The 24,096-nt window shown below is 40.0% G+C and overlaps 2 protein-coding genes across 3 annotated transcripts in view; one reads left to right on the top strand and one right to left on the bottom strand.

Annotated features, from left to right (window-relative positions):
* The window catches only part of LOC115210962 (origin recognition complex subunit 5-like), an 82,385-nt gene that overhangs the window by 4,379 nt on the left and 53,910 nt on the right, over positions 1-24,096 (top strand). The gene's annotated exons all lie outside the window — the stretch shown is intronic.
* LOC115210963 (LHFPL tetraspan subfamily member 3 protein) overlaps positions 14,959-24,096 on the bottom strand; it is a 12,068-nt gene continuing 2,930 nt past the window's right edge. The window contains exons 2-4 of the mRNA XM_029779786.2: positions 19,418-19,855; positions 16,817-17,056; positions 14,959-16,052 (exon numbers count right to left, since the gene is read on the bottom strand). Coding sequence (XP_029635646.1) covers positions 15,898-16,052; positions 16,817-17,056; positions 19,418-19,826 — 804 coding nt within the window. The 5' untranslated portion in view covers positions 19,827-19,855 and the 3' untranslated portion in view covers positions 14,959-15,897. The remainder of the gene's footprint in view (positions 16,053-16,816; positions 17,057-19,417; positions 19,856-24,096) is intronic.

Below are 24,096 nucleotides of genomic sequence, written 5' to 3'. Positions count from 1 at the left end.
AGACGATGACTAGAAATTGGGAAGAGTATCGGGGTGACTGGTGGAAGGGTAATTAATGCTACATATGAGTTGGGGAGTAGATGCTGATTGACAGTATAGGAAGATGAAGAGCAGCAAGATTGAAATGAAATGTTGGTGGATAAGATGTAAGAGTGTGAAGAGAGAGAAAGATGTAGTACATGGAGAGATGTATAGTGATGAAGACAAATCAACAGGAAGTGGCTTGGTGGAGGAGTGATAATTTGGTAGCATAGGAGGGATGGAGTAATCACTGTGAAATGTGAGTGGAGAGGGTCAGTTTTAAAATATTTTTTAAAATATTTAAATGTAATTTCTATTGTACTTTTTCTTAGAGAGCATCCAAAAAGAAACATTCGATACCTCATTTGTGAAATTTGGATAAATATTTTAGGAAATATGAAATTGGAATGGTCAGTGAAATGGTTGAAATTTTGCCTAATTTACATAAATGAATAATTAGCTATATTTGCAATGTCATGTCTTTGAAACTGAGGTGATAATCAGCTTCAAATTACACAAATTAATAGTGACCAAGGTATAGTAGTTGCCTAATTTTTTTTCAGGTTCTTAGAAAGAAAACATTTTTTTTTTTTTTGTTAGCAATATTTTAAGTATTTATGTAAAGCTTATTTTGTTATGTGTAACAAATGGCCGGTTTTTGCAGTGTTTTCAGACCTAGCTAAATCCAAAACTACAAGTCACAGGAATTTGAGGTTTGCCACATTTGTAGCAGGTATGGAGGTAAATCATGAGACTTTGGAACATGACAACATTTCTGTAAAATTTTAATTAGATTATTATAAATGGCAGCATTTTGGATCAGGGCGCCCACATAAGTTGGATTTTCTTCATTTTGATGGGGATTACCCCCATTTTGTTTCCTCACCATGGCCTTGGAAATGATGGGGGGGGGCAACTTCAGATGTCCAGTTTTTCTCTCAACCCTTGTCATACATGCACACTGATATTGCACATCCAACGGAATATGTCAGCTTCTTTCCTTTCAAATCTTCACACGTCTTCTGCATTCAGGGCCCAGCATCTCACTACCATGTGGCATTGCCGTTTCTCTACAAGCATCATACAATCTGCCTTTCACTCTGAGACTAAAAGCTTTTGTTGCCAACAGAGGTCATAGTTCTCCAAACTTTTTCCATCCTATACTTCCTCTTACAGCTATATTTTCAGAACATCCTCCTCCACTGCTAATTACATCACCTAATTAATTAACAGTAGCCATTTACAACTTCTTGAGCATTTGATAAAATCTATTTCCTTCTGTGCTCTCAGTGATCATTGCTCCTTCACATCTTCCTTCACACACACACTCTATATTCATTCTTTCATTCATTTCTTCCTTTTCTGCCTGTTTTTCTTTTGCTGGTGTGGAGGCATGTAGCACAGTGGTTAGGGTGTTAAGCTCCTGATCGTACAGTTGTGGTTTCAGTTCCTGAACCAGTCAATGCATTGTATTCTTGAGCAAAACACTTCATTTCACATTGCTTGAATCCACTCAGCTGGCAAAAATGAGGAATCCTGTGACAGACCGGTGTCCCATCCATGGGAGATTATATATTCTCCACAGAAACCAGGAAACCAGCCCCATGTGCTTATATGACCCAGGAAAGAGCCTTCTTATCATTTACCTTCAAGCAAGAGAGTTTTTATTCCGACTTGAGAATGCAGAACTATGAGATGTAATGTACACTGGGAACTTAAACATTAGAATCTTTTTTTTTTCTTAACCAAGTCAATCTCATGCAAGATACAGAAATGTCAATGTACATCTATGTCCTAGGTGCACCACAGTAGGCCTGAACCTAAAATCAATGACTGCAAAGTGAACTTCTTAATCACACAGTCATGCCTTCACCTGTGAATGTGTGTGTATCATCATCATCATCATTTAACATGAGTTTTTTATACTGACATGGGTTGGACGGTTTGACCAGCGCTGGCAAACTGGACAGCTGCACCAGGTTCCAATATGATTCAGCAGGGTTTCTATGGCTGGATGCCATTCCTAATGCCAACCACTCTGAGAGTGTGTGATGGACACACACTCATGCATATGCACTTGCATATACATAGGTTTATTTAAGTGTATGTTTTAGCTTTCACTGATTGCACTATCTTGCAGTATGTGAAATTGCAACCATTCTCTTTTTTTATCTCTTTTCACAACTGCCGATGTTACTCACAAACCAATCCTCATTGGATGGAGGCAGATAATCAACAAGGTGGGGGCAAGGTAATGGTGTGGGTGTGGGATTTGGCACAAACAAGTAATTGGACCATTTTATTTTGAGGGTTCTGTGACAGGTGATTCATATCTGGACATGTTTGGCAACAAGATGATGCCTCAAGTGCATTCCCTTGGAAGGGGAAATCCTGTCTGGTTTCAGCAGGATTGGGTTCTACCCCATTATGCATTACAGTTTTATGATTTTCTAAATGAACATTTTCCAAGGAGATGGCTCCGGTGCACAGGCCAATTGAGTGGGCACCACGGTCACCAGATTTAATTCCCATGGACTTTTTCTTTTGGGGCTACATTAAATCCTTTGTGTATTCTGAAAAGATTCCTGGCCAAAGACATCTTCAAAGAATTGTTGAAGCGTGTGAATGAGTCAACAGCAATGGAGAGCTATTTGTGAGGGTTCATTGCAATTTCAAATTCCGTATGAACACTTGTTTAGAGCCACATGGCCACCACTTTGAACATTTGTAATGGATTACCTATTTCATTATTATATAACATACTTGGTATCTCCCATGGTGTGTGACTTTGTGGCCACCCATGTGTGTGTGTATATATATATATTATCATCATCATCATCGTTTAATGTTCATTTTCCTGGCTGGCATGGGTTAGATGGTTTCGCTGAGGTCTGGAGAGCCAGCGGCTGCACCAGGCTCCAATCTGATCTGGCAATGTTTCTACAACTGGATGCCCTTCCTAACGCCAACCCCTCCAAAAGTATAGTGGATGCTTTTTATGTTCCACCGACACAGGAGCCAGTCAGGCAGGCCTGGCATCAATCCTATTATATATATATATATATATATATATATATATATATATGGTAAACTTCTTTGAAGTTTCATCTCCAAATTTCACTGATGAGGTATTGGTTAGTCCAAGACAATAGTAGAAGACACCTGTCCCAGGTGCACCACACTAGGCCTGAACCTAAAATCAATGACTGCAAAGTGAACTTCTTAATCACACAGCCATGCCTTCACCTGTGTGTGTGTGTGTATCATCATCATCATTTAACATGAGTTTTCCATGCTGACATGGGTTGGATGGTTTGACCAGCGCTGGCAAACTGGACAGCTGCACCAGGTTCCAATACGATTCAGCAGGGTTTCTATGGCTGGATGCCCTTCCTAACATGCCAACCACTCTGAGAGTGTGTGCTGGATGCTTTTAACATGGCACTGCACAAGTGCTTTTATGTGGGACCAGCACAAGACTCTTGCAGGCCAAATCTCTCCACCAGGGGGAGCAGCCTTAACACTTCTGTTTGAGAGTTGAGTATGGGTCTTCTTGAGTACGGTCCTTTGTCTGCAGCATCCCGAGGTCATCCTTCAATACTTTGTCTCATGGTTTCCGATGTTTCTCTTTTCCTTATGTTCCATCTACTTTGAGAGATCAGCACTTTTTTATGGAGCTGCCTATCCACATCACATGACCAAATCAGGCTTCTTTCTCGTACTCTGCATCTAATCCCTCTTATGCCTAACTTCTCTCTCAAAACACTAGCATTTCATGTCCAGCAAAGCATACTATCCTCATTTCTTTCTAGCCTTCACATGTCCTCAGTATTCAGGGCCCATGTCTCACTACCATCTAGAATTGCTGTCCATACACATGCATCATACAATCTTACTTTCATTTAGAGAGAGTAAACTTTGGTTGCCAACAGAGGTGAAAGCTCTCTGAATTTCCTCCATCCTATTCTTATTTCAGCTGTTGCACTTTTCGTGCATTCTCCCCACTGCACATTTGGTCCCCTAGGTAGCAGAAATTATCCACTATCTCTAATGAGCCACTGGGGCATTTTATGTTTGTATGTATATGTATCTGTATACACACACACACACGCACACAGAGGCACCGTCATGGCTATGTAGTAAGAAGCTTGCTTCCCTACCACATGGTTCCAAGTTCAGTCTCACTGCATAGCACCTTGGGCAAGTGTATTCTACTATAGCTTCTGGCCGACCAAAGCCTTGTGAGTGGATTTGGTCAATAGAAACTGAAAGAAGCCCATTGTGTGTGTGTGTATAACAAAGTAAAATTGTAAGGTACCGCACGAGTGGAATTATATATGAAAGAAGATTTGAAAATGCAATTCATTTGACCGGTTTCACTTTTTTAGAAAAAGATTGTCAAAAGTAACATGTAAAAGCTTTGTTGTGTTTAGTACTGGTTGTCACAAAAGATTACAATACATATATACATACTTTGATAATAATAAGAAAATGTTAAAATCAGTTTACAAAATGTTAAAAACAGTTTACAAAAAAAACAGGAGCCAGTCCAGCGGCACTGGCAGCCACCTCGCTCAAATGTTTTTTCACATGCCACCAGCACAGGTACCAACAAGGCGACGCAGGTAATGATCACGTTTGAATGGTGCTTTTTACATGCCACCGGAACAGAAGCCAGTTTGTTGCTCTGGCAACAATCACACTCGGATGGTACTCTTAGCACTCCACTAGCACAGATGCCAGTCAACGAATTTATTTTCGATTTCGATTGCCTCAACAGGTCTTCGTAAGCAGAGTTTAGTGTCCAATGAAGGAAAGATACGCAGAAGTGATCTGGTTACACCCCTGGCATAGGCCACAAGGTTATGATCTCACTTGGCTTGCCGAGTCTTTTCAAGCACAGCATATTTCCAAAGGTCCCGGTCACTAGTCATTGCCTTGGTGAGGACCAATGTTTGAAGGTTATGCTTCACCACCTCATCCCAGGTCTTCCTGGGACTACCTCTTCAACAGGTTCCCTCAACTGCTAGGGTGTGGCACTTTTTCACACATCTATCCTCATCTATTCTCGCCACATGACCATACAAGTGCAGTCGTCTCTCTTGCACACCACATCTCGAGCTTCTTAGGTCCAACTTTTTTCTCAAGGTATTTACACTGTCGAACATGCACTCTGACATTACACAACCATCGAAGCACACTGGCTTCATTCCTTGCAAGCTTACACATGTCCTCAGCAGTCACGGCCCATGTTTCACTGCCATGTAGCATGGCTGTTCGTACACATGCATCATACAGTCTACCTTTCACTCTAAGCGAGAGGCCCTTTGTCGCCAGCAGAGGTAAGAGCTCTCTGAACTTTGCCCAGGCTATTCTTATTCTAGCAGCTGCACTTTCAGCGCACTTCTAGCAGCTACACTTTCATATATATATATACTAGCATTATGACCCATCGTTACCGGGTCATAGTGCTAGTGCATGTATATATGTGTACATATTACATGTACATCTATATATATACATCTACACATAAAATACAAAGTTATATCTTGATATCGCTAGTGATAACATCATCATCATCATCATTTAGCGTCCGCTTTCCATGCTATCATGGGTTGGACGGGTCAACTGGGGTCTGTGAAGCTGGAAGGCTTCGTCAGGCCCAGTCAGATCTGGCAGTGTTTCTACGGCTGGATGCCCTTCCTAACGCCAACCACTCCGCGAGTGTAGTGGGTGTTTTTTACGTGCCACCTGCACAGGTGCCAGACAGAGCTGGCAAACGGCCACGAACGGATGGTGCTTTTACGTGTCACTGGCACGGGGCCAGGCGATGCTGGCAACGGACACGAACGGATGGTGCTTTTACGTGCCACCGACACGGGGCCAGACAGAGCTGGCAAACGGCCACGAACGGACGGTGCTTTTACGTGTCACCGGCACGGGGGCCAGCCGAGGCTGACAACGAACACGAACGGATGGTGCTTTTACGTGCCACCGACACGGGGCCAGTAAGAGCTGGCAAACGGCCACGAACGGACGGTGCTTTTACGTGTCACCGGCACGGGGGCCAGCCGAGGTTGGCAACGGACGCGAACGGATGGTGCTTTTACGTGCCACCGTAACGGTTGCCAGACAGAGCTGGCAAACGGCCACGAACGGACGGTGCTTTTACGTGTCACCGGCACGGGGGCCAGCCGAGGCTGGCAACGAACACGAACGGATGGTGCTTTTACGTGTCACCGGCACGGGGCCAGGCGATGCTGGCAACGGACACGAACGGATGGTGCTTTTACGTGCCACCGACACAGGGCCAGACAGAGCTGGCAAACGGCCACGAACGGACGGTGCTTTTACGTGTCACCGGCACGGGGGCCAGCCGAGGCTGACAACGAACACGAACGGATGGTGCTTCTACGTGCCACCGACACGGGGCCAGTAAGAGCTGGCAAACGGCCATGAACGGACGGTGCTTTTACGTGTCACCGGCACGGGGGCCAGCCGAGGTTGGCAACGGACGCGAACGGATGGTGCTTTTACGTGCCACCGACACGGTTGCCAGACAGAGCTGGCAAACGGCCACGAACGGATGGTGCTTTTACGTGTCACCGGCACGGGGCCAGGCGAGGCTGGCAACGAACACGAATGGATGGTGCTTTTACGTGCCACCGACACGGGGGCCAGGCAGAGCTGGCAAATGGCCACGAGCGAATGGTGCTTTTACGTATCACCGGCACGGGTACCAGACGAGGCTGACAGCGGACACGAACGGATGGGTCACTTAACCCCTGCTTTCTGATATATGATTTGATTTTGATTGTTCTCACTGGTCTTGCCGGGTCTTCTCACACACAGCATACTTCCATAGGTCTCGGTCTCTGGTCATTTCCTTGGTGAGACCTAGAGTTCGAAGGTCGTGCTTCACCACCTCGACCCAGGTTTTCCTGGGTCTACCTCTTCCACAGGTCCCCTCAACTGCCAGGGTGTGGCACTTTTTCACACACCTATCTTCATCCATTCTCACCACATGACCATACCAGCGCAATCGTCTCTCTTGCACACAACATCTGATGCCTCTTAGGTCCAACTTTTCTCTCAAGGTACTTACACTCTGTCGACTATGAACACTGACATTACACATCCAACGGAGCATACTAGCTTCATTTCTCGCGAGCTTACGCATGTCCTCAGCAGTCACAGCCCATGTTTCACTGCCATGTAGCATGGCTGTTCGTACACATGCATCATACAGTCTGCCTTTTACTCTGAGCGAGAGGCCTTTAGGCACCAACAGAGGTAAGAGCTCCCTAAACTTTGCCCAGGCTATTCTTACTCTAGCAGTTACACTTTCAGCACACCCACCCCACTACTGACTTGGTCACCAAGATAACGGAAGCTATCAACTACTTCTAGTTTTTCCCCCTGGAAAGTGACGGAAGTTGTTTTCTGCAGATTTTCAGAGGTTAATGCTCCCGAGCATCTGCCACATACAAAAACCATCTTCCTAGTTAGCCTTCCTATGACATTGCTGCACCTCTTATGTGTCCATAGCTTACACTTGGTGCATCTTATAGAGTTTCTACCTACACCTTTTCTACAGATCGAGCAGGGCCATCTACCTGAAGGCGTTTGTGATTTGTCTACCTTCCTACTTATTACGACTTTGGTTTTAGCTAGGTTGACTCTAAGGCCCTTCGATTCTAAACCATGCTTCCACACCTGAAACTTCTTCTCCAGTTCTGATAATGACTCAGCAATTAGAGCAAGGTCATCAGCATAGAGGAGCTCCCAGGGGCATCCTGTCTTGAATTCCTCCGTTATTGCCTGGAGGACTATGATAAATAGGAGGGGGCTGAGGACTGAGCCTTGGTAGACCCCTACCTCTACCCGGAATTCTTCACTGTACTCATTGCCAACCCTCACCTTACTAGCAGCGTCCCTGTACATGGCTTGCACAGCTCTCACTAACCATTCATCTATTCCTAGTTTCCTCATTGACCACCATATGAGGGATCGGGGGACCCTGTCGAAGGCTTTCTCCATGTCAACAAAAGCCAGGTACAGGGGCTTATCTTTGGCTAGGTATTTCTCCTGCAGCTGCCTTACCAGGAATATAGCATCAGTGGTACTTTTCCCTGGCACGAAACCAAACTGCATCTCATCTAAACTAACTCTCTCTCTAATTAGTTGGTTTATGACCCTCTCTGTAACCTTCATCACCTGATCCAACAGCTTGATACCTCTGTAATTATTTGTATCTAGGGCATCACCTTTACCTTTGTAGCAGTTGACTATTATGCTGCTACACCAGTCATTGGGTATGACTCCTTCATATATCACCTGATTAACTATACAGGTGACTAGGCTATAGCCGACACTACCAGATATTTTGAGCATATCTGCAGTGATACCTGATGGGCCTGGGGCTTTCCCTGTCTTCATGCTTCTAATTGCCTTAGCTACCAAGGAACTATCAACCCTGATAGCTGGTCCCTCTGTTGGGTCAACGTTCGGCAGACTCTCTTTATCCCATTCATTTTCTTTATTCAGCAACCTTTCATAGTGGCGTCTCCAAGCCTCTCTCTTTGCATCCTCGTTTAGCGCAAGTGAACCATCTTCCATGCGAACACACTTCTCTCCCACCACATCACAATTCTCTCTCACACACTGTCTTGCAACGCGAAACACCTCCAGTCTTTGGTCCTCACGGCGCAGAACATTGACAAATTTTTTGTTATCTGCTTCCCCTCTGGCTAGATAGACCTGTCTCCTAGCTTCCCTTTTAGCAGTCTGATACAATTCCCTGCTACCACCATTCTTCCAGTGCTTCCAAGTCTGTCTCTTTTCTCTAATAGCCCTGTCTACGACACTGTTCCACCACCACGTTACCTTGGGACGAGAGGGGACTTTGCACCAGCCACAGATCTGGTCGGTGGCTCTCAGCAGGTTGTCCCTTAGAAACGTCCAGTTGTCCTCTACCCCATGTGATACTCTATCACCTTCTACTTCGTCAAAGGCTTCAAGTAACATGTCTCTAAATCTCTGTCCATTCACAGGATCCTTAAGCTTCCAGATCCTTCTTCTCCATGTTGGTCGTCTTCTGGTTGTCCTCCTACTCCTGATCCTAAAGTCACTAACTACCAGTCTATGTTGTGGGGTACATTCTTCGCCTGGGAAGGTTTTGGCATTTATAAGTAGCCATCTCTCCCTTTGCCTGGCAAGGATGTAGTCAATTTGGCTGGTATGTTGGCCCGATCGGTAGGTGACTAGGTGGCTGGGAGGTTTCCTGAAGTTAGTGTTGCAAATCATAAGATTATTTGCATCGCAGAACTCCAGCAGCCTGGTTCCCTCCTCGTTGCGGGAACCAGAGCCATAGCCTCCATGTACGCCATGGAAGCCCCCAGCATGTCGTCCAACGTGACCATTGAAGTCACCAGCCACAAAGAGAAGGTCTCTGTCGTTCGTCAACGAGGTAGTCTGCAGTAGAGTGTCATAGAATCGGTCTTTCTGTCCATCAGGTAGCCCCGACTGAGGAGCATAGGCTGATATAATGGTTGCTAAACTATGATGAAGTGCTAATCTAATCTTAAGTATTCTGTCGCATACTCTGATTACCTCAATTACTTTATCTACCCATTTCTCAGCGATAAGTATACCCACGCCTCCAACCCCGTCAGTGTTCCCTGCCCAGAAAATCTTGTACCTGTGTTCCTTGCCTGTGAGGAACCTAGCAGAACCTCCTCTCCACCTTACTTCTTGCATGCAACATATATCCACACATCTCCGTTCAAGCATCTCAACTATCTCGCCAGACCTACCTTTCAGTGTGCCAACGTTGAGGGTGTGGGAGGTATGGGCCCTAGAGACCCTGCGTCGGTGGACAGTAGCTTCATGTACCTGAAAAGAAAGCTCGCATTTGGCAGAATTCATGAGCAGCTTCATGTACCTGAAAAGAAAGCTCGCATTTGGCAGAATTCATGAGCAAGTAATACAGTAGCCTTCAATTCAACCTGCATAACACTACCCATTCATATTTTGCACTGTATGATCATTACCTTACCTAGGTCGAAACTAGGGGTAGGGATGGTGAAAGAGCATTTGCAGTCTTCAAGGGAAGCAACCCAGGGATGAAAAGAATAGGAACTTCCGGCATGTGTGGAGGGGGTGGGTGGGCGGGTCAACCCCAAACTAGCAAGAGGATTCTGTTAATCGTGAAAGCAAGAAAGTAGGTTTGAAAGTATCAGAGAAGTCAAATTTTAGGGGAGACGATGAGTGGCTATGAAACGGGAGCAAATAGGGAGACAAGACAAGACTAAACGAAAAACATTACATGAATGGTATGTTGAAAACTGAAAGAAAATATGAATAGAGGGTATTGAAAGGAAAATATGAGAGAAAAATTTAAGGAAACTGAAAGAATAGTGATTATACGTGCAGAGGGTAGTAGAAAGCGAGGTTGAAAGAAGAAATCTTAACTTTTAGCCGTTCATGAGCTGTGCATTTGTAGTGGAGTTGAAAGTGAGTGGGCTTAGCGATTTGCGATCGCTAGTTTATATATGGCGATGGTGGTTATCGAAGACGGGGGCATATAGAAACATAGGGAGAGGGACAGGGTTAGTTGGGGAGGAGGGGGTGGGGGGGAATGGTCAAGGAACACATGTGCGGAAGCTGTGCGATGGGTTCTGACTAGCATAGTGGAACAAGACGAAAGTGTCGATAATATTTATTATTTGATAAATATTGACACTTTACTCGAAATATATAACAGACTGGAATTGTTAGCCCATTTCTTGCAATTCGATCAATTGTATCTTGTCCTCCCTCTTGTATAGAAGTGTGGCTACAATCCAGCCTACCTCTACTTCGGGGAGGGGGGGCATGTTTAATGTTTATCCAGGACGTCCCACGTCCCAGATATAAAGGTAAAAATAAAATATTTCTACTTTGTAAGTTTGAGTCGAGTACTCCCTTGCACGCTCCGTTGACTTGAACCTTGCTTCTATTGTGACGAATTTACCGCCTCTGGTTAGATATCTTTCATAGTCGCACCAAGACACTTTTCGAAGGTGCTTTCCTCCAGGTGTTCAAATCTTTTTTCTCTACATTGTATACTTTATAGACAAAAGTCTTTTCTTTAATTTAATTTTTTATTATTCATCTGGACTATTCCATTTCTGCACACTAATTTTATTTTTAATTTATTCCCATTCATGTGAAACCACTTATTCAAGTTCAAGTCATTGATGCAATTTTATACCAATTGCTATTTTTACTTTTGTTATGTTACGATTTAATTATTATATTATACTTTAGTTTGGTTTTAATTATTACTTACTACATATAACTCAATTGTTATTATTATCTCTAATTTTTATTGTTAAAGTGAAATATCTGACATAAAATAGAGAAATGCTTTTGTTTCATTTTTAACACGTAATACTGAAATAGTGGAGAAGATATGATATTGCTATGGGCTCGCCCTAGGCAAGAAGTTGAACTTTTTTTTTTGCCCATGAAACTACATGGACCCTAAGTAAGGCATGGGTAAAATTTGAATGAAATTGGTTGTGTAGTTCTCAAGTTTTAGGGAAACACACAAACAGACATACAGACAGACACATTCTCAGTTTTATATATATAAAGATATAGATAAACAACTTATAAACAAGGGCAAAAGAAAAAAATTCCAATGCCAAATATGCCAAAAATAGACTTAATCGTCAATAACCATATAATTTATCACTATAAGCACGCGTCTCGAAAGCAAACCAATAGAAATTTCTAAAAAATTTGTTATCAGATTGGTCCCAATTTCTGAGTTAATTCATTTAGAATTTTCTCGTCATCAGTGATAAATACGATAAGAAAATAAATGAGATACTTACTTGTACATCGTATTTATCGCCGATGACGAGAAAATTAGGACCGATCTGATAATAACGAATTTTTTTAGAAATTTCTATCGGTTTGCTTTCGAGACGTGTACTTATAGTGATAAATTATATGGTTATTGACGATTAAGTATATTTTTGGCATATTTGGCATTGGAAATTTTTTCTTTTGCCCTTGTTTATAAGCTGTTTATAAATTTAACCTTTAAAGGTATTTTTTAATATGCTGGCCATTGATAAAATTTTTTCGAAAATTTTATCCTATATTAGATGTATGTGTATATATATATATATATATATATATATATATATATATGTATATAGATACAATAAATTCAGAGTGAATAATTGATAAGTATAAGCACCTGTATATGCCAGCTAGTAGCAGAGGTGAGAGGATATATGTATCAAATAAAATAAAAAACAGAACACAAAGGATGTTGCGGTACACATGTTTCGAGCTTTATAAAACAACTTATTCTTACATCAATATATAATTGACATAACAGATAGTTTAAAGCCCTCTTCAGCCGCATGCAATTGCTACACCAAAGACTTGTATCACATTATGAAAGGTTTGAGAAAGAACAATTGGTATTATTTATAATGGTAGGTAAATTGAGTATCACTGAGAAAGTATGTTTGTAAATCTTCATAATCAAATAGGTGTACAGGGTATTATTGGACTCCAAAAATCCGTCCATACCGTTTTCTCACTCAATACAGAGTGAATGCTGGGTAGATTCCAGTTGGGTTCATTCCTGTATGGACGGATTTTTGGAGTCCAATAATACCCTGTACACCTATTTGATTATGAAGATTTACAAACATATTTTCAGTTCTGTAATAATTTTGCAGCTTTAATAAAAAGAATATCACTCTACCTTTGGTAGTCAAGTACTATTTTTTCTACCTTGTTTTACACGTGCTTACCTGTGTGTGTATATCATCATCATCGTTTAACATCCACTTTCCATGCTGGCATGGGTTGGACGGTTTGACTGAGGGCTGGCGAGCCAGAAGGCTGCAGTGGTCTCCAATCTGATCTGGCAAAGTTTCTACAGCTGGATGCCCTTCCTAATGCCAACCACTCCGAAAGATATATATATATATATATATATATAATATATATATATATCTTTATCTCCCCTACTTCTTTGCTCTCCTGTGTGACCCTTCTGTCTGGCAGACGCCATGATAGATCAGTAGCCACTACACACATTTTTTTCTCTCCTTGTTTTTTTTTCTGTGTCCTTTTCTGTAGAAGAGTTTAGGCTCGAAACGTAAAAGACTTTTTCTATTCCTGAGCGTTATACTAATACACCTGTTTGTTTTCTACACCACTTGTCTTCGTCTTTTGTTTTTTTCGTAAACTCTCCCTATATATATATGTATATATATATATAGAACAGCTTTTAATAAAGCTGTTCTTCGTATGAAACAATTGTACTGAAAAACTAATCCATTCTTGTTGCTTTTTTCTTGTTTATAATCACCCCACATTACTTTATGGTTAATACCATATAGATTTCTGGTGCATCTAAGTTAAGTACCGCATTCATGTGAATTAATTGGAACTCACTTGAATCTTAATTGCTTTTATATTGAATATATATATTAGAGGGAAAACCACTATGTGGACACCCATATGCTAGAAATAGATCCACTACGTTGTCCACATAGTGGTTTTCCCTCTAATATATGTATATACTATTTTACTGAACCTTCAGCTTTTTTATGCTAGACCACTGGTGTGAAATCGATGTTAATTAAATTAGTATCTAATTTCTCACCCTCATTTTAAATTTATATATATATTGAAGGTAGAGTCATGGTTCCAGTGGTAGTCCTGGTAGAGTGCTGGTATGTGGATGAGGAGAGGTGCTGAAAGTTTGGGAAGTGGTTCAGATATGCAAGTAGCACGTAAAAAACATCTTTTTAGCATGGTCAATGCCAGTACCTCATGCTGGTGGCACGTTAAAAGAACCCACTACACTCTCAGAGTGGTTGGCATTAGGAAGGGCATCCAGCCGTAGAAACTCTACCAGATCAGATTGGAGCCTGGTGCAGCCATCTGGCTCAGTCAAACCATCCAACCCATGCCAGCATGGAAAGCAGACGTTAAACGATGATGATGATGATGATGATGATAATGCCCCTATCATTTTCTGATTAGACATTGATGGTTGAGAATAATAGTGTAACGAAACTGTAAAGGAAGAAATCGTCATTTATTCTCCGTTTTCCATGCTGGCATGGGTTGGACATTTTGACAGATGTCAAGGCGGGGGCAGGGGGGCATGCCAGGCTCTATTGTCTGTTTTATCATGCCTTCTAGATCTGGGTGGCCTTCCTAATGCCAACCACATTACAAAGTGTACTGGGTGCTTTTTACATGGCGCCAGCACAAATGCATTTTACATGGTGGCATCACCAACAAGGTCATCAAGTATCTTGCAAAACAAAAAAAAAATACACCCATAAAAAGAACAATAGAAAATGGTAAATATTTATTAGAAAATTAAATCAGATTTAAACATTTGCAGTTGTAAACTTTTAAAAAGATAAGTTTTCCAATTATTAATATTGATGCCTTTTACGAAAAACATTTAGGATGATTATTATTATTATTATTATTGTTAATAATTGGCAAAAAGAATAAGAATGTGAATTTTATCATCATTTGTCTCCACAAATATTTATCACTGTTGTAATCATATGGCAAAGGTACCTCATACATTTGTGGTACCGTTTCCATTATTTGCACTCAAACTCCTGCATGACACTTATTTTTGTCCCCACAGCATTATATGAGGGCTGCTTCAGCAATAGTTTTACATTTAGGGTCTTTGTGTGGGATATTTTAACAAATGATTTTATTTCACTTACTATGTTTAGCATATGATGTACTGGAAAGTATATAAAATCTGTTTATGTGGGTATATATATATGATATGCACATACATATATAGACACACGTACAGATGAATGTGTTTGTGTGTGTGTGTGTGTGTATGCAAATGTGTGTGTGTGTGTATATGCAAACGTGTGTGTGTGTGTGTGTATAAATGTTTACAATCTGTGTTTCACATTAAAAAAAACTGCTAAGTTATAAATTGTGAAATTGGTTGTCATTCCTTGTCAACTGATTGTTCAAGTCTGAGCTTCCCAAAGACATGCAGAACAAAAAGATATTCCTAACTTGAAAAACCAGTAAGAGTAACAGGAAGGGCATTTGGTTGTGTTAAACGATGCCCCAAATAATATGAATTCCCCTAACCCATGCTAGCATGGAAAAATGGATGTAAAACTAAAACAAGAAATTAATATTTTAGATTAAAAGCAAAATTATAAATAGCATTTTTTTTAATAGTTGTTAATTGTAATTTATATATTCTTATTGTCATTGTGATATACATTAAAGTATTTACTTCCTACTTAAAGTTTTGTGTGTGTGTGTTTTATGTTCCATTGCAGCTTTACTGCAATTATAGTAAATTCTTTGTCTAAAAGTCGATGATTTGTTTCTCCTTTATTCCATGGTTTGCTCTTTCTTGTTGTTGTTTTTCCAGACAACTCAAGTTTCTTGCCACTGTGTTCTCACCTGAAGATTGCAGGGGCATGAAACTCAAATTGTGATACAAACTTTTAGTTTCGGTATAAAAAAGCAACATACATGTACACACATACACATTACAATTCTAAACATTCACATAGAAAAGTATACAATTATATACACAGGAGTGTCACTCTAGCTTTCTCCACCAGGCCTTCTCTATCCATTTATTGTTAGCTTGGAGCATTCATGTGACACACACACATGAAGAAGACAAATGACTACTCAAGTCAAATATATAAACCTTATTGAGAATGTAAATAGTTTGGAATATGTTCTGAAAGTATTTATAAGGGAAGCTTGTATAAAAAAATTGTTAGTAAGATTTTCGTTGTCTCAAGTTGAGGAATTGTTAAAAAGAAAAGGTTTGTTTTATAACTGGAAGCTAGAATTGATAAGGGATTTCTTATTTGAAATATGGGAATATTCTGAGTATGTATCTCCAAGATCAGGAACGGTCATCATGGTGGGTCGGATGATTGTCGCCTGTGAACGCATTGTGTCGTTGTAGTTAGGATACAGCTCAGCTGAAAATAGGAAAAAACACAACAAACTTGTAAGAAGCAAAATTTCATCAGATTTCCAAAAAAACTATTACTAAACTTTCTCTATTTTTATATCAACCCTAATTACTGGTCGCAAGTGAGATGATATATTTAATAAACATTAAATTAAAGAGTATTAAAATTAAATTAAAGAGTATTAAAATTAAATTAAAGAGTATTAAAATTAAAATTAAAGAGTATTAAAATTAAAATTAAAGAGTATTAAAATTAATTAAAATACATTAAATAAAAATTAATTAATACATTAATACATTAAAATACATTAATACATTAAAATACATTAAAATTAAAGAGTATTAAATTAACATTAAATTAAAGAGTATGTCATGGTTCTAAGAGAGAAGGGACTAAAGAATGGTGTCTCTTACAGACTTCAGATAATTTTATCATGGATTGGTTTAGTAATGTGATGGATAGAAGGAAAACATGGCCAAGGAGGGAGTGCTAAAAGTTCCTGGTTGTGTAGAGAGAGGGTTGGTTAAAAAAAAACAAAAAAACTATTTAGTACAGAGTTTAATGGATGAAATTCCTTATTTTTATTCTAAATTAAGGTAGGTTAATCAAATGTTTATATTAGTAAATTGGTGGGTGGGTGGGGGTAAAAAGAACAGGAACCAATGTAGCCGTTTCAAGAGATGATTAAAGATGGGGAGTGGGTGGATGAGCAGATCAGTATAAATGGATAATGAAAGAAACAAAGAGAGGAAACCTGTATATATATTTACCTCTTGTGATTTTTCCTGTCACGCTGTAGTCATCAGGTTTTGTTCTTTTGCTGGCCAAAATAAAGGCTAAAATGGCCAGTAAGGCAGCATCAATTATACCAAGAATAGCTAGAATATAAGCCCATCGGATTCCACATTTGCCCAGTTTGTAAGGACCTGAATTGGGACCACACATGTCTTTAACTGTGTTCAGGTCCCATCCACTTGGGTAAATGATACACGCCAGAAACAGCAGCACAGCTGGAATGAAGATTGAAGAAGACACTGGTAAATTGGAATTTGGCATAAATCTAGAATTGGAACATTGTTAAAGGAGTAGGTGGTGGTAGTGGTGGTGGTGGTGGTGGTGGTGGTGGTGGCGGCGGCGGCAGTTGTTAGTTGTGCAACAGTGGCTGCAGTTGTGTGGTAGTACCACAACAGATACGTAAACGCAATGCATTTGGTCAAAGATAGATGGTTGATAAATAATTTTGACTTTCAAAGAAGTTGTACGATGTAAGGCTTTACACCTTTTTCCTTATTTGTTAGCATCATCATGGACTATGTCACCATCATGCCATCAGACACCACAGAAGTTGACATGGTCAGCACTTTTCTAAAAGAATGCAAGATGGTGATGGATGCAAAAATTAACCCAAGGAAATTGAGGCTTGTAACTCAGCTCCTGTTGAGACATGTCCATACCATTGTGGAGTACTGATTCGACCAACTGGTTAAGTTAGGCGGGAGGAATCTGGTTTAGTACTAGATGTTCCAGGTGGATAGAAACAGGTACAAAGTTATGGAATGGGGGGGGGGGCAATCACACCCAGAAATGGATTTGAGGAAAAACAATTTCTGAAAGGTTGGACAGACCTGGCAAATGCATACATTGTCTCCATTATAATAATTTACTGGCAGATCATCATGCCTTGCCCTAGCTTTCAGCTGACCAACATCTGTTTTGCTGTAGAAGGGATTGATGCTACTGGTTAGTTGGTCCATCTGCTGCCAACATCTTTTGGGCAGACTACTTTGTGTGCCATAACTGTTGATACACAGACCTCTACTGAGGGCGCAGTACGAGTGACAAAATCGCTAAACAGGCAATGGATGTAGTCTCCATTTGCAAAGCTTATCTTTCTGCAGCTCAACCTCTTTTACAAAGCTACAGTCCTGATTAAAAGAAGACCAAGACTGGGCACCTATCTCCTAAAATGTTGTCAAGTACTCACCATCCTCTACCTGTCAGATATTGTAATTGGTGAAAGTTCCATTTTAACAATCCGAGGACTAATGGCAAGAAAGAGTAATGATGATCTCAGTGAAACTATGATTAATCTGTTCCAGAGGACTTAAGGCCCAGAAAAATAAGCAATAGAATTTCCAGAATTCTGAATGCTCGTAGTGCTATGAAGGAACATTACCAATTCAAGATAAACTCAACAGGCATGAAAGTGCCTCTATCGCTGACTCATGGAGCGAGTTTGAACAAATATTGTCACAAATAGGATTAATCAAACATTACAACATGTTCATGTGGGATCATGCATTTGTAACATGTAAAACGCAAAACAAAATTAAATAGAAAGATGCTAGAGGAGAACACTTGCATTATAAAAGTTTGCACATCAATAGAAGATTAATTATGGAAACCATACTCATACAATTCCAAACTTAGTGCAACTGCACACATCAAAAGATATTTAATGCATGGCTACTGGCATAAAACATAAACTGTAATGGTTAAAATTTGACTATCAAAGAAATCAACACATGTCTGATGATGTATGATGCTAATTAATGGTGAAAGAATATTTGGAGAGAGCATCTGCACAGATTCTATCAGTATATTAGAAACAACACAAAGACCAAATATATGCAATTCAGTTCCTGATATTGAGACTGAGGAGGTCTAAAAATGTTGGATATTGATTTAGGAATTGTTCCAAAATAATTGTAAAAAGCTAATAAGAATTATGAAAAATATAAAATTAAAAAACTAAAACCTGAACATAGACTTGTATGGTGGCATGTACAAAGCACCCATTACACTCTTGGAGTGGTTGGAATTAGGAAGGGCATCCAGCTGTAGAAATCTTGCCAAATCAGACTGGAACTTGGTGCAACTCTCCATTTTACCAGTTTTGGTCAAACTGTCTAATCCATTCCAGCATGGAAAATGGACATCAAATGATGATGATGATGAAATATATAGATATATATAGATATATTGCACTGAATGTGATGTGGACATGATAGAAATAGTAATGTGTGTGTGAGTTTATACTATTGGCACTTCTTCAGTTATGATGATGAAGGTTCCAGTTTATCCAATCAACAGAACAGCCTACTCATGAAATTAACTTGCAAGGTCATAGCTTCAATACCACAAGAATGAACTACCATTCTATAAAAGTTTTTTTGTTTTCAGAATTTCTAGGTGGGTTGGATGATTTTGACTGAGGGCTGGCGAACCAGATGGCTGCACCAGGTGCCAGATTAAGATGCACCAGGTGCCTGGTGCAGCCATCTGGTTCACCAGCCCTCAGTCAAAATCGTCCAACCCATGCTAGCATGGAAAGCGGACGTTAAATGATGATGATGAAACTTCTGTCTTACCTGAAATAATTTCCATGATTCCACAGAGGTTGAACACAATAACCTTTTTGAAGCAAAAGAAGAGCAGAAGCGTTGCCACACAAATCAAACTGAGCAGAGCGGATATTCCGACGAATAATGTCACTGCTTTGAATGCTCCATTTGGAATTGAAGCAAAATTGGTGAAAGATCCTTTACAGCCATACCTCCATGTTGTTGTAGTTGGGTAACAATAAGCATAAACTCCGAAATGACCATAGCCTGGACTAGACTCGGTATCTCCAATCCATTGTGGCTGGACAAAAGCCACAACAGTAAGGATGCACCAGATTATGGTCAGAATCCCCCAAAGAACGGCCACAGCTCGATATTCTCTCATGTATTTAAAGTAGTAAACCTGGGTAGTTTCCTGTGTGTATTTCACATCCATTTTGTTTCGTTTCGGTTGAAGTTTGCGTTCTGAAATACAGAAAGAATTTCTCCAAGTTAATGGTAGGAAAGGCTTTCAGCTGCTGGCTGTTTTATCATTAAAGGAAACATTGTCATTTAAATAGAGATGTTACTACTGCTACTACAAAACAAATAATGGGGAAATTTATGTTAATAGAAACACGAGAGTTTCTAACATAGATTTCCATTTTCAACACTTGTGACCACACCACCGTTGTCGCCGCAAATGTTGAATAATAAATAAGTGAAACGTGTATCTCCTCTTTCTAATGATTTTCTTAATTATATGCTTAACGAGGTTTTCTTTTTTGTTTATTCAATATTTACTAAACAAAGAAATTGTTATTATTGAGTTATAAATTATCTTAGAAACTGAAATCTTGTGTCATTACCATTGTCTAATCTCTTCCTCCAACTCTGTGAGGACAGAGCAAATGAAGTTCCAACCAAACTGACTTGTTTTAGATGAAAGAATTACAGAAAATCAAAACAAAACATTGAATTAAGCACATAACATTTGGTATTTCTTTATTGGGTTGTGTGAGACACTTTGCTACAAATTCCATGCATAATTTCTACAAACAGCCTTTCTACTATTGGCACAAGGCCTGAAATTTGGGGGAGGGGACTTGCCGATTACATCAACCCAAGTGTTTCACTGGTACTTAATTTATTGACCCTGAAAGGATGAACGACAAGGTCGACCTCAGCAGAATTTGAATTCAGAGCATAGTGATGGGCAAAATACCGTTAAGCACTTCACCCAGCATGTTAATGATTCTGCCAGCTTACCACTTAATTCTCTACAACTATCATCACTTAAATAGCTTAAATTGATTTCAGCTATTATCAGCCCAGGACATGACTAACTTAATAGCAGTACCTAGAGAGGTCTTTTAAGTTCTGCTTCGGGACACTGTAGACCATTCAAGCAAAGAGCTATTGCTGCCTGAGACGTACCCACATGTGTTGGTGGTTTGTCTGGTACTTTTTAGAGGAATTTGTCCAGGTACCATTTGAATGTTGTGGGGTCTTTTTCTACATTAATTTCCTTCAGGATGATGTTGAATAAAGCAAGACTCTCTGCAATGTTTCAATCCACAATATATTTTGTTTTGTGCAAAGGGACCGCAATGGGCAGCAGTATTTGAAGTGAGACCCAGCATGATGGTTTCACGATGTCTAGACTGAAGAGTTCTGAGGATCTATGAGCACATTCTGAGGGCCATATCGACTTCTTTGTTAATGTGTGCTGTACAAATTTTTGCTGACAGTTACACCTAAATCTCTGATATTATTCAATGGTACAAATGGGTCTCCTAAGGCGAACTGGCAGAAACGTTAGCATACCGGGCAAAATGCTTTGCAGTATTTCGTCTGCCGATACGTTCTGAGTTCAAATTCCGCTGAGGTCAACTTTGCCTTTCATCCTTTCAGGGTCGATATAATCGACTTAATCCATTTGTCTGTCCTTCTTTGTTCTCTCTGTGTTTAGCCCCTTGTGGGTAGTAAAGAAATAGGTACAAATAGGTCTCCTGATGGTACTGAATATGGTTTGAAGATGTTCTCTTTTCCAAAGTGGATGAGCTTGAATTTTCCCTCAGTCAGTTGTGTTTTTCTTATGTCCACTGGGGTCACTGCTTATAGATCTGATTCAAGTTTCATTCACTCGGTCATTGTTTTGAAGACTTCCTAAAACTTAGACTCAACTGCAAAGATTTTCATGCTGCTATGTTTGATGAAATCTGCAATGTCGTTTCTATAAATAATAAAAAGTGGGCCCAGCACAGTACCCTGCGGGACTCTACTGATGACTTTTGCAGTTCTTGGCTGGATTCCGTCATTCATGTGTAGGGTTTTGTTTTTCAGGAAACACTCAATCCATTGCAACAGCTTCCCACAGACTCCACTGTCAGATAATTTCTTTAACACTACATTGTGATCAACCCTGTGAAAGGCTTTATTGAAATCAAGGGATGTAACATCGGTGCTGGGGCCCTCACTCAGGGCATTTAAAAGGTCATCAAAAGTGGTGTGGTGGTTATGTCACCCAGTTGCCACCATGAAAACTGTGATGGTAGAAAATGGTTTTCCTCTAGGAAAGCAATTATTCTTCATGTCATCACTCTCTCCCTCTCTCAAATATTTTGATGATACAAGAGGTTAGTGAGATAGGATAGTAATTTATTAGGAGCAATTTGTATCTTTTTTAAAAAACTAGGATGGCCAACTGGAAGAGGAAGTTTTGGGGAATGAAACTTGCATCTAGTGATTTCCTTCAGAGATTTGCAAGTTGCTGCCTTCAGCACTCTTACAGAGAACCTGGCAGGACAATTATTTCCATAAATGACTTGTTGACTTTTCTCTGCAAATGTTAAGGATGACGCTTACCAAATAGTTATTAGTCAGGGTCTTGTGTTTCTGTTGACCACAATGCACCATTGGATGGCAGTGTTGTTGTTGTTATTGCTTTGATCTGCCAAAATCTTTAGACTTTTGTTGTTTTCTTTGAGAGACCCCTAAAATCATGTTATGTTCTGTATCATAGGACAGGCTTCCACACAGTTTCCATTTGCCAGTTTTACTTAGAAAGCCTGGGTCGACCCAAGGCTGTAGTCAAAATCACAACTGTCCAACACTGCCAGTCAGTAAAATTGAACCCATGACCTGATAATTGCAAAGTAAACTTCTCAACCTGTTACACATGGTTCCATCTATCAACTACACCTCCATAGTGCTCCAGTATGGCTTTTGATGTAACAACTGGAACAAACTAAAGAACAGTTGTTTAGGACAAAACTGTTTCCGTTTTAGGGGTATTTATATATATTTCAATAAATGCAACAGGATGTAATCAGTTAAGAAGTCTTACTTTGTAACCTTGAGGTCCCTGGTTCAATCCACTACATCACGTCTTAGGCAACTATCTTTCTTTCTACAGCCCTCACTCAGATGGGAAACCGTATAAAAGAAAGCAACCAGGGTGGCTTGCAGCTGTATTTCAAAAGGTGCAGCTTTATGTCACATAGTGCCACCCTGATTCCACCCATGAGAATTACATTAAGGAGTACTTCTTGTGTCTTTGGAATACTCAGACAGTCATGCATTAATTCAGGGGCAGCTAACTCAGTAGATCAAATAATTGAATCCTCATTGTTCAACAACAGAGATCCACCACCACCACCTCCACATTTATTCCAATAAGAACAATGGTAACTCTTGTTTACCCTTTTGAGTTTGTGGATTTTAATAATATTTTTGATATTAATCCATTAAGTCCCACTGTTCTATAAATAGGACACTAAATGAGAACATTAAATGAGCTATATCACATTGTTATATCAGTGTCCTATTTGTAGGACACCGAGTATTTCCATTTCTACTTGAAGTAAAGGAGTTTTAATAACTACTTTTTCATTTTAACCTATTTTCAATAATCTGTAAAAATTTTTAAATAATATTCAGAAATTTAAGTACTCTGGGGTTTAATGGGTTAAAGCTTAATAAAACTGACCTTCAAAGCAAAAATAACCCTCAAAACCTAATTTTCTCTCACTACAATCAGAAGCGACTGTTAATGACCATTCATGGACAGGATGCTGAATGCACTTTTGCCAAAGGACAAGGAGTCGAATGGACTCAATGCTGAATGGACACAATAATTAAAAAAAAACATTCCTACCTACACAGTTTAATGACCAATTCACCAATTTGGCACTTAAGATTTAATGAGATTAAATTTTAATTTTCATATGTCTTTTCGGCATCTTGTCTGTTCGGCTTTATGTCCATTTGGCATTGTGTCCACTCGGCTTCTTGTCCTTCGGCAAAAGTGCAGTTGGCATCCCATCCGTGTATCGTTAATGACATCTAGTTAGTCTCAGTACCTCTGGACTGTGTCCTCCACTGTTGCCTACGTCTACCTCTTAGACACTCTTCCATGTTGTCTAGAATATGGTAAGACTTGACAAACTATCAGCATTTCATAATTCTGGTATGGCTGTCTTCTTACATTTTCATCTCTTTCCCAGTCTTTGAAACTGTCAGGTGGAAATCTCTTATGGAAGCACATGTCTTGTAACATCTCTAGTCTATGCCTTAACCCTTTCATTACCAATCCAGCTGAAACTGGCTCTGGCTCTGAGTATAAATGTCTTGTTTTCATAAATTTTGGATCAAAATCTTCCACCAAACCTTAGTCGCAATTTATGTTCCTAACACTAGCTTAATGATAACTAAGTTGTTTTACT

The sequence above is a fragment of the Octopus sinensis genome, linkage group LG4 (genome assembly GCF_006345805.1).
Source record: "Octopus sinensis linkage group LG4, ASM634580v1, whole genome shotgun sequence".
NCBI lineage: Eukaryota > Metazoa > Mollusca > Cephalopoda > Octopoda > Octopodidae > Octopus > Octopus sinensis.
This window is presented reverse-complemented; position numbering and strand designations above follow the sequence as displayed.